At 55.2% G+C, this 16007-nt stretch overlaps 2 protein-coding genes across 4 annotated transcripts; one reads left to right on the forward strand and one right to left on the reverse strand.

Annotated features, from left to right (window-relative positions):
* Nucleotides 1-499: 499 nt before the first annotated feature.
* On the reverse strand, nt 500-1875 carry MIEN1 (migration and invasion enhancer 1). Its single transcript, NM_001075221.2, is given in 4 exon segments — nt 500-975; nt 1063-1139; nt 1575-1672; nt 1777-1875. Coding segments are annotated over 4 exon segments (348 nt in total). The 5' UTR covers nt 1866-1875; the 3' UTR covers nt 500-891.
* A 5163-nt stretch (nt 1876-7038) lies between these two features.
* Nucleotides 7039-15770, forward strand: GRB7 (growth factor receptor bound protein 7). 3 transcript variants are annotated; one of them, NM_001046014.1, is made up of 15 exons: nt 7039-7211; nt 11566-11722; nt 11833-11986; nt 12168-12324; nt 12419-12540; nt 12632-12709; nt 12958-13095; nt 13436-13546; nt 13691-13789; nt 14083-14163; nt 14271-14387; nt 14569-14629; nt 14757-14844; nt 14948-15041; nt 15234-15770. In NM_001046014.1, exons 2-15 carry the CDS (start codon nt 11571-11573, stop codon nt 15378-15380), a joined length of 1599 nt encoding a protein of 532 aa, NP_001039479.1. In that variant the 5' UTR covers nt 7039-7211; nt 11566-11570; the 3' UTR covers nt 15381-15770. The 3 variants fall into 3 exon arrangements, with proteins under 3 accessions (NP_001039479.1, XP_059733857.1, XP_015314315.1); XM_059877874.1 differs by having other exon boundaries at nt 7042-7211; nt 15303-15770; XM_015458829.3 differs by lacking the exon at nt 14271-14387 and having other exon boundaries at nt 7042-7211.
* Nucleotides 15771-16007: the final 237 nt, after the last annotated feature.

Consider the following 16007-nt stretch of genomic DNA (forward strand, 5'->3'; position numbering starts at 1 on the left):
AGGAAATCACTGAATTAAGAGTAGCTAGGGACAGGGATGAAGAAGGCAATGGCACCCCACTCCAGTTCTCTTGCCTGGAAAATCCCATGGACGGAGGAGCCTGGTAGGCTGCAGACCATGGGGTCGCGAAGAGTCGGACACAACTGAGCGACTTCACTTTCACTTTTCCCTTTCATGCATTGGAGAAGGAAATGGCAACCCACTCCAGTGTTCTTGCCTGGAGAATCCCAGGGACGGGGGAGCCTGCTGGGCCGCCGTCTATGGGGTCGCACAGAGTCGGACATGACTGAAGCGACTTAGCAGCAGCAGGGACAGGGAATCCTGCAGTCCATGGGGTCGCAAAGAGTCAGACATGACTTAGTGATGAACAACAAATCCAGGAAAAACCCACCCAGCCAGCACAGTCACGGTGGAACAAAGTTGGGCTGGCCTCTGTCCCGCTTTCCTACCTCCCCACAGCCCCAAACGACATAAACACACACACTAGTGGGCACAGGTGTTTGCAGTGCCACTTTATTGCCAATAGCTCACACTGCCTGGGGCTAGTGGAAAATAAATTAGAACTATGGTAACATCTGACAGGTATGGCTAAGCTGGAGAGGGGAGCAGGTTTTTGTGGGCACTGAGCGACTGAACTGAACTGATCTTAGGGAAGGGGTGTAAGATGGCTGTGGAAATGTCCATGGAGAGCATCTCTCTTCCACCCCTAAGACCACAGAACCATCTACTCCCTCCTGGTGCCCACCAAAGGGGCAAAGTGGAGGCCAGGGTCTCTTAGCTGCCAGGAGCTAAGTGAGGTGAGACAGGCAGTGGGCAGCCCTCAGCAGGATCAAAGCGGGGCAACCAAGGCTTGGATCCCAGAAGAGAGCAGGAACCGAGAATCACATCCAGTCACAGGATGACACAAGGAGGGCGGCTGTTGGTGATCTTTTCGAGGGGTTCTCCGTTACTGGCTCTTCGAATGGCCTCAATGAGCTAGAGGGCAGAGATATGGAATGGAATGCTGTGTCCCCTGGAGGGGCAAGCTGAACTGGGGTTATTCCCGGTATTGCAAGTACTCACATCTTTCTCATAAGGAAAGCCCCCATTCTCCAGCTTGGAGAACACCAGCTGTCCATTGATTTCAATCTCAAAGGCCCCTAGTATTAAATAAACATATGAATGAACTGTATGCTGAGCACAGGCAAAAGGCGGGAAATTCTATAAAAGGGGGCCTTCCACACTCCTTAGACTTCACACAAGCTCCCTCATCAGCCACATTAGAGATTCTTCAAGCCATTTCCTAGCCCTGGGTCAAGCCAAGGAAACAAGGGAGGCATCACCCATGTGCCCTTCCTTTGAACTCCTGGTAACTCAGTGAAAGCTTCCCTTCCCTCCAACACTTCGGTTTCACCCGTTTCTCCCAGTAGGCTTCAAATGTGACTCCCCTCACCTATGGAAGGGGACTCAAGCTGGCTGGACATTTTACTATGTGCCAGGTACTGCTGGACACGATAAAGCAGCCAATGCCAGAGCTAGAAAGTGATGGAGCTGGGATTTAGAACACTGACTCAGCAGGTGTTCTGCAGCCTCACCTGTGCCCCCCAGGCGCGACTCGATCTCGATGCCTGGATACTGCTCCTTCACGGCACTCGCCAGCTCCAGGTAGGTCGCCTCGAAGCCGCAGGGTTCGCTAGGGAGAAGATACCGGAGGTCCGGTTGGGTTTCGGAAAAGGTACCTCCGGTGGACCCACCCTCGTCCGGCCCGGATCCCCGTCACTGGCAGGGGCCGCTCACCAGTACTCAACCACAATGCGGACCCCATGGCCCGGTTCGGTCTCCCCGGGAGGGGGCGCTACGGACGTCGTCCCTGTATCCCCGCTCATTGCTGCCAACTCCCTACAGCCGCTGCTTCCGGGTATGACGCGACGCCGCGGGCACGTGATGGGGCGGGGCCGCGCGTGACGTCGGGTCGCCCCCTGCAGGCGGCTGCTACTGCGTTAAGACCGTGTTACCAGCTGGAGGGCTTGGGCTGGGCGGATCGGCCTAGACTACCTTTCCTGGCCCGAGTTCTCGGAGCGCCGGTCTTGCCCCACATCTAGTGTCCGCTGGACTTCACGGTCTTATTTAATCTAATGACATATCTTAGACTGCAGAGGGCCTGGGGTTGACTGATGGTATAGAATAGTTGCCGTTTCTCCTGTCTTGCTGATGGCATTATAAACCATTCCACAGTTACACACTCAGGTACTTCTTACTCTTAAGCTCTAAACTGCAGGCACAGTCTGGGTAGTTTAAGCCTGTCTCATGCCTTCGGAAACCTTAGGCTTTAAGGCTTCTGTTCCGCAGGCTCTGTGCTGCCATCACGTGCACCCAGATCCTCCACCTCCCCGTCTCATCCTACCCTGCTACCGAGCTGGCTTCTTTATTCCCGTTTTGCAGCTCTAGAAATGGAGACTGTCTCCTTGCCTCTTCTTTCCCTGGAGCCCCACCAAAGGATACTCTCAGGTTACCCACTCTAGCATCCCTTTAAAACATTCATTTTAAAACAATTCAGTGACTTACGGAGTTGTGCAGCCATCTCCACACATTTCCATCGACTTAAAAAAAGTCCCACCTGCGTATTTTCAATCTTTCCAGCTATCGGCTCCAGCCCTAAGCAACCACTGATCTGCTTTCTATCATTTTGCCTTTCCTGGATATTTCATATAAATGAAATACTATGCAGTCTTTTGCTTCTGACTTCTTGCACTCCTTTTAAAGTTTTTGAGGTTCATCCATGTTATAGCATGTACTAGTGGTTCCTTTTTGTTGCTGAGAAATATCCCAGTGTATGGATGAAATGTTTTGTTTATTCAATACCAGTTGATGGATATTTGAGTTTCCAGTTTGGGGGTATTTTGAATAATGCTGCTATGAATGTTTGTGTGTCTTTGTGTGTACATGTGTTTTTACTTCTTGTGGGTAGGTTCCTACTGGTAGAATTGCTAGGTTGTGTGGAAAGTTTATGTTTAACTTAAGAAATGGCCAAACTGTTTTTCAGAGTGGCTGTAGCATTTTACATTCCTACTAGCAATATATGATGATTTGTTTCCCTATATCCTTCTCAACACTTGTCTGTCTCTTTCATTATAGCCATCCTAATGGGAGTGAGGAGGTTTTAATTTGCATTTCTCTAATGGTCTTGAGCACCTTTTCATGTGCTTATGAGCCATTCATATATCTTAATTTGGAAAAACATTTATTCAAATCTTTTGCCCACTTTTAATTGGGTTGTTTGTCTCTTTAGTGCTGATTTGTAGGAGTTCCTTATATACAATTGACTCTTACAACACAGGTTTGAACTGCGTGGGTCTACTTACATGTGGATTTTTCCAGTAAATACATAGTGCTACCCACCAGGCTCCCCCGTCCCTGGGATTCTCCAGGCAAGAACACTGGAGTGGGCTGCCATTGCCTTCTCCAATGCATGGAAGTGGAAAGTGAAAGTGAAGTCGCTCAGTCGTGTCCGACTCTTCACGACCCCATGGACTGCAGCCTACCAGGCTCCTCCATCCATGGGATTTTCCAGGCAAGAGTACTGGAGTGGGGTGCCATTGCCTTCTCCAACACAAGTTTTGTGTCAATCTGAAGATGAAAACCAGATGGGGGGGCTGACTGTAAAGTTATATTCAGATTTTCAACTACTCTGGGTTATTGGTACCTCTAAGCTCTGCATTGTTCAAGGATCAACTGTATTCTGTATACAAAGTTCCTAATATATGACTTTAATTATTTTTCTCCAGTCTTCCACAAGTATTTTTTAAAATTTAATTTTCAAAGTGCAAAATTTTAAAATTTTGGCGAAGTATAGTTTATCAACCTTTTATTTTGTCATTTATGCTTTGCTGTCTCATTTGTATCTGAGATCTCTGCCTAACCCAAGGTAGAAAGATTTTCTCTCATAATTTCTTCTAGAAGATTTATAGTTTTAGCTCTTACTTTTAAATCCATGATCTATTTTGAGTTAATATTTGTAAATTGTGTAAGGGAGGATCTAAATTCATCTTTTGCCATGTGGCTATTCAATTTGTCCCAGAACCATTTATCAAAAAGACTGTTCTTTCCCTCACTGAATTGTCTTGGCACCTTTGTCAAAAATCAATTAACCAGTAGGTCCAGTGGTTAAGACTTTGCCTTCCAGCGTAGAGGGTGCGGGTTCGATCCCTGGTTGGGGAACTAAGATCCCACATGTCTCACAAACAAAAAACCAAAACAGAAAACAGAAGCAATATTGCAACAAATTCAATAAAGACTTTAAAAATGATCCACATCAAAAAAAAAAAAAAAAAATGTTTAGGAAGAGAATCCTCTCCCCTGGCCGTGGTGTGTGGGCAGGGGTTGGTGCGGACTCCTGGCTTGGCCGCACTGGGCCGCACTTGTATAGTTTAAAAAAAAAAAAAAAAAAAAGTTTAAAAAAAATCAGTTGACCAGAAATGTAAGGATTTTTACTTAGACTCTTGAAACTGTCCTATTGATTTATAAATCTATTCTTTTTCATTGTCGTTTCTTTTTTTATTTAAGAAATTTAGATACAACTTATACACAGTAATACACATCCTCTGGAGTGTACCTTTCTGTCAGTCCTGACACACACCGTTGTACATCTTACCACCAGGACCAAGATACACAACAACTCCATTACCTCCTCACAAGCTTCTCTGCTGTCAACCCCTCTCCCTCCTCCTCAACTCCAGATCTGTTTTCTGTCCTTAGCATTCTGCCCCCTCTAGAAAGTCATATAAATGGAATCCTATAGCACTGAGCCCTCTGAGTCTGGTTTCTCTTTCCAACTTATCCTCTCCTTCAACATCCAGAGTGATTTTTTCAAAATATAAATCTGCCCGCTCCTTTGGGCCTCTACTTAAGCTCAGATGGACCCTGTAGGGTCTGGCCTCTGCCCATAGTTCCTGCTGGTCTGGACAGACAGGATGGATGGCTCTTAAACCTGGTTTACAGAACAACCACCTGAGGGCTTGTCAATACCATACATTCCTGGGTCTTGTCCCCAGAGACCAAGTTTCAGTAGTTGGGGAGGGGCCCAGGGATCTGTTTCTTTGTTGTTGTTCGCTTGGTTTTTTAAAGTTGTATTTTATTTATTTATGTTTGGTTGTGCTGGGTCTTTGGTTGTGCTTGGGCTTTTCTCCACTTGCGAGTCCCAGGCTTCTCATCGCCATGGCTTCTCCTGCTGTGGATCATGGGCTCTACGCACGCTGGCTCAGTAGTTGTGGCACATGGGCTTAGTTGCCCAATGGCATGTAGAATTTTCCTGGACCAGGGATCGAAGCTGTGTCCCCTGCATTGGCAGGAGGAGTCTTACCCACTGGACCACCAGGGAAACCCAGGGATGTGTGTTTTTACACAAGCCCAGGCAGATTTGGAGGCCACACTTTGAGGGACACAGTTGAGTACAAAGCCTTTCCCCACACCTTTCACACGTGCTCAGCCACACCTGTGTGGGCTCCTCTCCTTCCTTCTCCATCCTGCTCTGCCTCTGCACGCTCTGTCCCCTTTTGTCAAGGGTCTTGGCACTTGTTTCATCATCATGAAAGGTGCTCCCCTTCCCATCCACCAATCCAAATCCTCCAATCCAGACAACTTCCCCTCTGCTCAACTGTCACTTCTATGGAGAAGTCTTCCCTAACTCCCTGTGTGTTTTCCCAGTATGGTTGTCTCCTGTCATCTCTTATTGTTTGTGTGATTCTTTGATTTCTTTTTATTTTGGCTGCCGCTGGGCCTTCGTGGCTTTGCTTGGGCTTTTCTCTAGTGGCAGCAAGTTGGGGCTACTCTGTAGTTGTGGTAGCTTCTCGTTGTGGAGCACCAGCTCTAGGCATGAGGGCTTCAGTAGTTGTGGTGCACGGGCTTAGTTGCTCCATGTCACGTGGGATCTTCCCAGACCAGGGACTGAATTGGTGTCCCCTGCATTGTAAGATGGATTCTTAATGACTGGACCACCAGGGAAGCCCTGGTTCTTTGATTAACATCAGTCTCCCTGATTGGGCTGCATGAAGATAACGGTGGGATCTGTTTTGTTGCTCACTGTATCCCCAGTGCCAAGCATGCGATTGGCATATAGTAGGTACTTAACAAATATTAGTTGAGTGAATGAAGGATTGATGGAGTGAATTGTCTACCATGTTTTTCACAAGATATCCAGTGGCCCAGTTGACCTTGCCTCTTTCCCCACTTCTTCACTTAGTCCACTTTGGTTTTTTCAAGGAAAACTGAGTTTGGAGAAAGTTGAGCATCCAGTCACTCCTCCAGGTCCCCCAGGGCAGATCTCTTATCACCCCTATGAATTATTTGTTTACTGAACTGTCACCCACTTGGGCTGGGCTGGAAGGCGGCTGCTGCCTTTGATCTCAGTCTCCCAGGCCCTCTCTCCAACCTTGTGTTTGCCTACTGCTGAAGGCCAGTGCTAAGGGGAGTCCCCTGGCACCTGACCAGAGCTTTCCCCAAACCACTTCTGCCACTGGGAGACCTTGCCTAACCCCTTCGATTTCAGAAGGAAAACCTGAGACCATGGACTTTGCTTAGAAGGGAGGATATATGCTGGGTGCCCCTGAGGGGCCAGGGTGCAGCCTGGGTGGTCAGACTGTGGCTGGAGGTCAAGGGGCAGGCCGTGTTGCTGGACATCCTTCTGGCTGGCTTCCCTCTTTCACAGAGTGCCCTTTGCCCCAAGGGGTAAGACCCTAAGCAGCAGACAGGCCCCCTAAATTGGCCAATGAACAGACCAGGTTTGGGAAGGGGCGTGGGGAAGAGTGGGCGAGTCCCTTTTCTCTGATCTTCCAGGTCCCTGCTCCTCCATCCCAGGTCATGAGGACTCTAGATCTTCGATTTCGGTGCTGTACAGTTGGACTGTTTCTCCCCTGGCACCTGCTACAGAAGAACAAAAACAATCCCAGCCAGGTTAGAGTGTCAGGGAGTCCCCGCCCCTCCTCTGGTGCTTCCTCCTCCCATGCCCCTCCCTCAGGCCCCGCCCCCACCTGCCCAAGATAATTTGTTTCCTTGGGTCAGAAGCCTGGACAACAGAGCTCAACCTCCCCCGACTCCTACGTTCAAAGTTGGGACACTCTCCTACCACCTGTAGAGAAGAGGGAGGGGGTTTCAGACCAAGCCCAGGTACCTGAGGTTCCTAGACAGCGCCGGACTTCGGACCCTGTGTCCTGCTACTCCAGCTGGGGCTCCTCTAGGTAAGGCGACCAAGATCGGTCGCAGACGACAATCTGCTCCCACTCCCAGCCGCACCAGGGCCCCAGGCTGTGCCAGTCTCAGGGCCAGGAGCTGACTGGATGGCTGCCCAGGTGGGCAGGACAGGAGGCTGCCCGGCTCCCCCTCCTTCCCCCCTTCAGTGATGTCAGGCCAAGGGCGGGGACGGGGGGGTGGGGGTGGGGGGACAGGTAGTTAAGAGCTTGGCATCTCCCTTCCTAAATCGGTGGCCCCAGCCAGGTGTGCCAACACCCAGGGTCCAGGTAAGGACCAGAGCGCGGCACTTAGTCTTGGGGGTGGGGAGCACCAGTAGATCCGGGAGAAAGATGTGGAGATCTTTGGAGAATATGGAGAAAGATGTGGCCTCCTGCTGTGTTTCTCTGGAAGCCTCACTTTCTCTTTTCCTCCAGCCTCCCATCCTGCCCCCTCCTCACTATCTGCCCTCGGTCTTTCCCTGTTTTCATTCCCTGTTCTCCCCATTCCTTCGTCCCTCTCCACCCCGCCCCCAACAGCCCCAAACACACACTCCAACCTGCTGATGGGGTCAGGGAAGCAGGAATCCAGTTTCTCTCCTCCCCAAGAGGCGGCGGATTTCCCGCTGAAACTAGCCCCTCCCCACATCCCCAGAAAGAGAGCTGGGAGGGGTGTCCCAATGCCGAGGGGGCAGCCCTAAGTGTCTCCCAGGCTCCGTCTGCTTTGACCCCAGTTTGAGTTCCCCCAAGTCTTTATTAAAGACAGATGTCTCTGTCGGGGCAGCGGGGCACCCTCCAACTTGGAGGGCAGTAAAGGAGACAGATTCTCTGAATTGCTAGAGCTTCATCTCTCTGGATTGCATCCTCTCAGCAATACAGGCTTCCCTGGTAGATCAGCTGGTAAAGAATCTGTCTGCAATGCAGGAGACCCCAGTTCAATTCCATTCCTGGGTTGGGAAGATCCTCTGGAGGAGGGCATGGCAATCCACTCCAGTATTCTTGCCTGGAGGATCCCCATGGACAGAGGAGCTTGGCGAGCTACATACAGTCCTTGGGGTCGCAGAGTCGGACACAACTGAGCAACTGAACTAAACTGAACTGAGCGACTCAGCACAGCCCTCCGGTGGGAAGGTGGGGGTGGGACAGGCCCCGGGGAGGGGGGTGGTCCCTTCTGGCTTCAGAAAGAAGTGGTCTAGGTAGGCTGAAGGGCTAGATGCTCGGGGTCTGCAGTGCAGTAGGGCCTGGGGAGAGTGGGTGTGCAGTGCGGGAGGGGGTCAGATTGCCTTGTCCGTCTGAATAGTCTTGGGGAAGACTTGGATCCCAGTCGGGGTCTCCCTGGCACGCTGGGGATGGAGAACGCACGTGCCTGCCCTTGCCAGGCCTTCCAACCCCACTGCGCCTCGAGAATGCCCCCTCTTGGTCCGCCTGTCCTGGACTCTGCTCTCCCCTCTCCACCCGCCCCCCCCTCCCCGCTATCCTGCTGGGGGGGCCCCCCGTGAAGGCAAGCAGCCTGTAATGATTAACTCCACAGACACTCTAGCATTCTTCCCGAATTAAACTTTAAAAGAGCTGCCCCCCTCATTCCCATTGGATGTTTTTCCCCCAGTGCGGGAGGGGGCGGGGCCGCAGGGTCCGGGGGCCCTGCCCCCAACTCCAGGTCAGCTAGGGGTTTCCCGCCTCTTCACCTGGGCCCTCACCCTAAGCGCTCCCCCACAGGTAAAGCCTTCCTCCTAACTAAATCCCGATGCGGGCAGGGCGTGGGGTTCCTGGGCCTGGCGGGGGCCTTCCCGCCACCTCCAGGCCCCAGCTCCAGCCCCTCCCCTCCCCACCCCGCCCGGTACCGAAGGTGGCCTTGTTTTCTACCGGCCCTCTGCCCTGAGCCCTGCCACCCGCCCTCGGGGCCAGCCAGGTGGGGCAAGATTCAGGAAGTAAACAAGGAGGCTGGAGGCGGGAGGGCGGGAAGGAGGGTGGGGCCCGAGCCACGGGGGCGGGGAAGTCGCAGAAGGGAGTCGCAATACTAAGGGGACAGATTGATGTGGGGGTCGATTTCTTCAATATAACCTTCCCAGGGCCTCAGGTTGAAAGTTTTAGGTCTCTCGGGGTGGTGGAGGGGGCTGCCCAGGGGAGACAGCGAGGACCGGTTTCTCCCACCTCTCCTCTCTTTGGTCCTGACTCCCCAGTCCTGTCCTGCCTTAGAAGGTTCTGGAGAGCTGGGTGATGGGATCTGAAGGCTAAACCCATCCAGAGTCAGCCTTCCCGCCCCCCACAGAGGCCAGACTCTAGTCTGATTCAAATCTACCCTCTTCCCTTCCAAACGCTGCCCAGATTCCCCTTCCCTCTGGGATGGGAGAGGATCCAGTCCTCCTGGTCTCAGACCACACCACTGTTGGTCTCTGGCTTCCTGGAGTGGGTGATTCCTGCAGCCCTTCCCCTAGTCCTTCCTGGAATGAAGTGAGCAGGGCGGTTTGTCAGAGGTTAGGGGGTGGGAGTGGGGGCCTTGTGTTTTGGTGTTGATGTGCTGGTGTCTCTTGGTGTCCTACCGTGGGTGGATCTTTTCCTTCCTGGCAGGACCCCCAGCCCTATCGCTGGCTCACTCTCCTGGCCTTCCCCTGTCTGCCTGTCTGTGTCTGTCTTCCTGTGTGTCTTGACTTTCCACTCCTGCTCCGGAGTACGCCTTTGATCAGAATGCCCAGGAGAGTATATGAATTAAAAGGACCCTCATCTCCCAGGGATGATGAGGATGAGACCCTCCCGGGCCAGCTGAGTCCTGGGTGCTAAGGGTGGGCAGCAGCAGCAGAGTGGAAGTCTGGGGGGCCCGGACAGGAGAAGGAGCACTGCACGTTTCTTTGGGTTACTTTAGGTACCCCAGGGGCACCCCTGTGAGGTCAGCTCCACTCCAGATGGGCTTCTGAATCCCGGTCAGGCTTTTCTTCTCTCCCTCCTGGGTGAGGGGGCTCCTGGGCTGGGTGGTGGCTACCGGGGGCCCTTTGCAGGTTGCACCTGGACCTGGTCTGGAGGTAGGCCAAAGGTGGGGAGGAGGAGATGATGTCAGAGGAGCCTCAGCCTCCCCCCACCCCACCCACATCTTCCTCCTCCCCAATCCTGTTGTGGGGGGAGCTGGGGGAGTGGAGGGGATGGGTAGAGGCAGGGTTGTTTGTGTTTCTCCTAAGCCAGGAAGTAGTGGAGATGAGTCAAGGATGAATGGAGAGCTTCAGGCAGTGTGTCCCGCCCCACCCTGACTCACCTGTCCCCCAAATCTCCTTATGTCCTCACTTAAAGTTTGGGGACCTGCCTCATCCTGGGTGCGGGGACGGGGGGCAGATCCTGGGCACCTTAGGCAAGCTAACAGCCCTGGCCCAGTATCTGGAGCACAGGCAGGGGACAGAACGGCAGGTCCTCCCAGGTCCCTCCCAGGTCTCAGCCCAGCCTAAAGGGTCTTGGTTCCTGGGGAGGAGGGGCTTGCGATGCCTCCACCTGCTGGTGGCCATCCCCATCTCCTGGATGCCGTGTAGTGCCTATGGGCAATAAAACGTGGGTAAGACCCTGGCCTTGCCTGGGATGGCTGGGCATCTTCAGACCACTGGGTGGATAAGACAGGTGCACAGTCATTGGTGCGGAGGCCCCAGCACAGGGCTGAGAGGGAGCCCTTCAGTCTGAATGTGGAAAATCCAGGAAGGTTTCTCAAAGGAGGTGGCTCTGGCGTTGAGGCCTCAAGAAAGTTGGGGAGCGGGAGAGGTCTAAGGAAGGCACACAAGGTTTGGGGGCCGCTGGGGAGCGGGCCCCAGGCTCGCCTTCTCCCTCCCACTGCAGCTGAGCCCGCCTCCTGCCCTCCTGGTTCCTGTCCTTCCCCACCTCCTTCTCTCCTTCTGTGCATCACTCAGCACTTGAGCAGGCGTTGCCACAACAGGCTCTGGCAACAAAGCCCTGGGAAAACCTGGGGCAGAGCCCAGAGGAGTGAGTGCCCCACGCTGGGAAGTGCAAGGGTGACACTGAACCGGGCTGTGTGGGGGTCAGGGAGTCGGTCGCTGCTGCCTGGCCTGTGGTGAGGGGACCCTCCCAGCTCTTCCCCTGGGCAACCTGGGGTCAGGAAGAGCACTGGACTGGGAGTCCAAACGCTGATCTGCTCCCTGTCTCACCTGTGATGAGGCAGGAATGCTTCTTTCTCAGGACTCAGAGTCCCTTTTTGTAACAGGGGCTCACTCTGCCCTTCGCCAGAGGCTCCAGGGAACCCCAGTTAGGGGGAGATCAAGGAGGGGCCCGATAAACTCTGAGGGGCACCCGACTGAAGGGTGAAGGAGGTCTGGGTCCCCTTGGCCCCTATCCCCAGGACCAGGGCACAAGAGCAGCTGTTTCTCTTCTCCCTTAGAGGTCATGGAGCTGGGTCTGTCTCCGCTCCATCTCAGCAGCTCCCCAGAAGACCTGTACCTGGCCTCTGGGACCCCTCCTGGGACTCCCCCGCCTCTCGATGCCCCTCTGTCTGGGGAGGTGAAGAGGTCCCAGCCTCTGCCCATTCCAACCAGCAGGTAAAATGGGGTGTTGGCCGATGGAGGGAGGCTGGGGGGAGCGAGCGGTCAGCACTGGAGTAATGCACAGAAGCTTACCGTCAACTCCTCCCCTCCATCTCCCGCCCCAGAAAACTTCTTCGAGAGGAGGAGCTGCAGTCAACCTCTCTGCCCTCCATCCCCAACCCCTTCCCCGAGCTCTGCAGTCCTTCTTCACAGAGCCCCATTCTTGGGGGGTCCTCCAGTGCAAGGGGGCTGCTCCCTCGAGACACGAGCTGCCCCCATGTGAGTTGCCCTGGGAAACAGAAGGCAGGGAGCATGGGGTGCTAGGGGATGGGGCAGATACAGTGCCACCTTGGCTGGGTGGAGGGGATTTGGTCAAGGATCCCAGAGGGTAGAGCAGAGGGGGATGGGAGAGAACCACCCTTTGCCCTTCCCTGCGTCACCTGCCATTCCTGGTGTGCAGGTCATAAAGGTGTACAGTGAAGATGGGACCTGCCGCTCGGTGGAGGTGGCGACAGGTGCCACGGCTCGCTATGTGTGCGAGATGCTGGTGCAGCGATCTCACGCCCTGAGTGACGAGAACTGGGGGCTGGTGGAGTGCCACCCCTACCTAGCACTGGGTAAGTTGGGGCGCAGGGGGCTGCCTGGCCTGGGAGGCAGTGCTTCACACTTGACTGGCCTCCACTGACCCCTGCTTTTTGCCCTTGACCCCAGAGCGGGCCTTGGAGGACCATGAGTCAGTGGCAGAAGTGCAGGCTGCCTGGCCTATTGGTGGAGACAGCCGCATCGTCTTCCGGAAGAACTTTGCCAAATACGAGCTGTTCAAGAGCACTCCAGTGAGTGTGTGTAAGAGGGGGGTCTGGGCCCAGAAACCTCAACCTCTACCCAGATCCTCAGTCCCTGACTCCTGGCTCCTTTTGCCCCCAGCACTCCCTGTTCCCAGAAAAGATGGTCTCTAGCTGTCTGGATGCACACACGGGCATGTCCCATGAGGACGTCATCCAGGTGAGGGCCCACTCCCATTTCATGGCCGTGACTCCCCAGGATCGCCCGGGGCTTCTTGGCCGGGAAGCTCGTGCCGTCCCTCTATGGGGTGGAAAGCCCAGCACCGCCCTAAGCATCAGTTTCTTCCTCTGTTACATGACAGTAAATGTAAACCCCTGCCACCAAGGCAGGTGCTAGGAAGGCGTGTGTGTGTGTGTGTGTGTGTGTGTGGCCACCTCTAGGCTCTCACCCTGCTCTCCTGTCCTCAGAACTTCCTGAATGCAGGCAGCTTCCCAGAGATCCAGGGCTTCCTGCAGCTCCGGGGGTCAGGGCGCAAGCTTTGGAAACGGTTTTTTTGCTTCCTGCGCCGCTCTGGCCTGTATTACTCCACCAAGGGCACTTCCAAGGTGAGGTCTTAAAGGTGACAGCCCCGGCCCCTGGGAGACCCCATCCCTGGTGCTTCTAGGAGCTGCTCCTTCTCTGTGGGAACTCCTAGACCTTTCACCCTCTCGGCCCTGAGACCCTCAGCTACCCCTCTTCCCCTCCCAGCTCACCTGCCCCAGAAGGTAGCAGTGGGAGAGGCAGGCGAACTGAGTTCAAGTCCTGGCTCTGCTTCTATGTGCTGTGTGACCTGGGGCACTTCTCTGCTCCTCTCTGGGCCTGGACTCTCCCCAGCTGGTTGAGGGGGGATGGTGAGAGGAGCATAGGGTCTGCCTGTACGAAGTCTTGCTCACTCGTGCTGCGCAGGATCCGAGGCACCTGCAGTACGTAGCAGATGTGAACGAGTCCAATGTGTACGTGGTGACCCAGGGCCGCAAGCTCTATGGGATGCCCACAGACTTCGGCTTCTGTATCAAGGTGAGGATCCTACCTGGGGCTTCTGAGCTGCTTCTGGGACCCCCCAGCCTCCTCTCCTTGCACCCTGCCCTGCCCCACGGAGACGGGAGACGGCATCTGGTTCTAAAGGCAGATGTGGCACCAGGCAGTTTCCTCTCCCCGCAGCCAAACAAACTTCGAAATGGCCATAAGGGGCTTCGCCTCTTCTGCACTGAGGATGAGCGGAGCCGCTCCTGCTGGTTAGCCGCCTTCCGCCTCTTCAAGGTGAGGTCCTGGCACTGGCTGGGGGGCTGACCCAGCTCTCGGGATCCCTGGCGTGAGGGAGGAGTCATAGTTCTGTCCCCAGGAAGTCTCTGGAATGAGAGGGCATCATCATAGCCGTGCTCTCTCAGAATCCTTCGTCCAAGACTGGAGTTGCAGCTCTGGCTTCAGGAAGCCCCACAGCCAGGGGCAGGGATGTTGCCCGATTCTTGGGGAGTCCTGGTCTGGGCGGGGCACCACAGCGGAGCCCCCAGCATCTGTGTGACCTCTGGCCTCTTTCTCTCTCCACCTCGCAGTTTGGGGTACAGCTGTATAAGAATTACCAGCAGACACTGTGCCGCCACATGTGCCCACCCTGTGGGGGTTCCCCACCTTCGGTGAGTGTTCATAGGGTGTTGTGGGAGGGGGAGGGGAGGCACCCAGGCCCCATGCCAGGGATACTGAGGTCCCATCTGACCCCTCTCCCGTCCTGTCCAACCTGCAGAGGAGTGTCTCAGACGACACCCTGGTGGCCATGGACTTCTCCGGCCATGCTGGGCGTGTCATTGAGAACCCCCGGGAAGCTCTGAGCGCCGCCCTGGAGGAGGCCCAGGCCTGGCGGGTGAGGGGGCTACACTCAGCTGCTTGTCTGTACTGCTCTCCATCTGGGCTTCCATGGAGCGGGAAGAGGAGAGCGAGGGGCGAGGGGAGGCACCCAGCTGCAGAAAGAGGCTCTATATTCTTGAGGGGCTAGTAATGCTCCAGCCGTGCCCTGATCCCCCGTGTCCCCCACTGTTCTGCAGAAGAAAACGAACCACCGTCTCAGCCTGCCCACCCCCAGCTCGGGCACGAGCCTCAGTGCAGGTGGGTGAGGGCCCGCTGTCCTCAGGGGCGGGGGCTGGTATGGCTTCTCTGAGCATTCCTGTTGCGGGTGGTGAGAAGGAGGGTCCCCGCCCCGGAGTGACCACCCATCTGCCTCCTCTCACCCCAGCTATCCACCGCACACAACCCTGGTTCCATGGACGCATTTCTCGCGAGGAGAGCCAGCGGCTCATCAGGCAGCAGGGCCTGGTTGATGGGTAAGGGACTGGGCTGGGCAGGGCAGCAGACCAGGGAGGAAACAGACCTGGGTCCGGGTGGTGGCCTCGTGTCCTCCGGTCACGTTGGCTTGTCTCCTGGCAGCCTGTTCCTGGTCCGAGAGAGTCAGCGGAACCCACAGGGTTTTGTGCTTTCTCTGTGCCACGTGCAGAAAGTCAAACATTACCTTATCCTGCCGGTGAGTATCCCTGCTTCCTGCCGCAGAAACGCCCAGCAGCCCGTCCTCCCTACCCCGCCCCCAGGGTGCCTGGGGTCTCCCCTCTTTCCTTGCTGCTGCACAAGCAATGGGGACCTCAGCCTTGGCCCAGGAGGGCACTCCTCCAGGCCCTCACCCCTCCCTGACTTCCCACCCACTGTGGCCACACCCCAGAGCGAGGAGGAGGGGCGCCTGTACTTCAGCATGGACGATGGCCTGACTCGCTTCACCGACCTGCTGCAGCTCGTGGAGTTCCACCAGCTGAACCGCGGCATCCTGCCCTGCCTGCTGCGCTACTGCTGCACCCGCGTGGCCCTCTGACCACTGCACGGGCCGGTCACATCTTGGCCCACCCCAGGCTGCCCCCCTCCTCCAGAGCTGCCCGCCCTGGAGCGGACTCAGAGTGGGTAGAAGGTGAGGCCAGGATCATCATGAATGGCTGGGAGCTCCCCTACTCCAGTTTTCTCCTCTGCTCCTTGCCTCCCTCAAGCAGAAGGTGCTCCCCACCCAGTCCACCCTCAACTTCTCCTTCAGGGAAGGCACTTGTGTGGCCCTCTCCCCTTCACAGAGCTCCAGGGTGCTGCTCTTGGACAGGACACTATGGGAGAAATGGGGGCAGCCCAGGTGGTCTTTACACCCACATTTTGTACAGACTGAGAGGCCAGTTGATCTCTGTTTTATACTAGTGACAATAAAGATTATTTTTTGGTACACCTGTGAGTTCTGTCTGGCAAGGCCCAGCTAGCTGGGGCTGGGGGTGATCAGGAGAGGTGAAAGTGGAAGTTGCTAGTCGTGTTTGACTCTTTGCGACCCCATGGACTCTACAGTCCATGGAATTCTCCAGGCCAGAATACTGGAGTGGGTAGCCTTTCCCTTGTCCAGGGGATCTTCCCAACCCAGGGATCGAACCCAGCTCTCCCGCTTTGCAGGAGGATTCTTTACCAGCTG

The sequence above is a fragment of the Bos taurus genome, chromosome 19, assembly GCF_002263795.3.
Source record: "Bos taurus isolate L1 Dominette 01449 registration number 42190680 breed Hereford chromosome 19, ARS-UCD2.0, whole genome shotgun sequence".
In the NCBI taxonomy this organism is placed as follows: Eukaryota; Metazoa; Chordata; class Mammalia; order Artiodactyla; family Bovidae; genus Bos; species Bos taurus.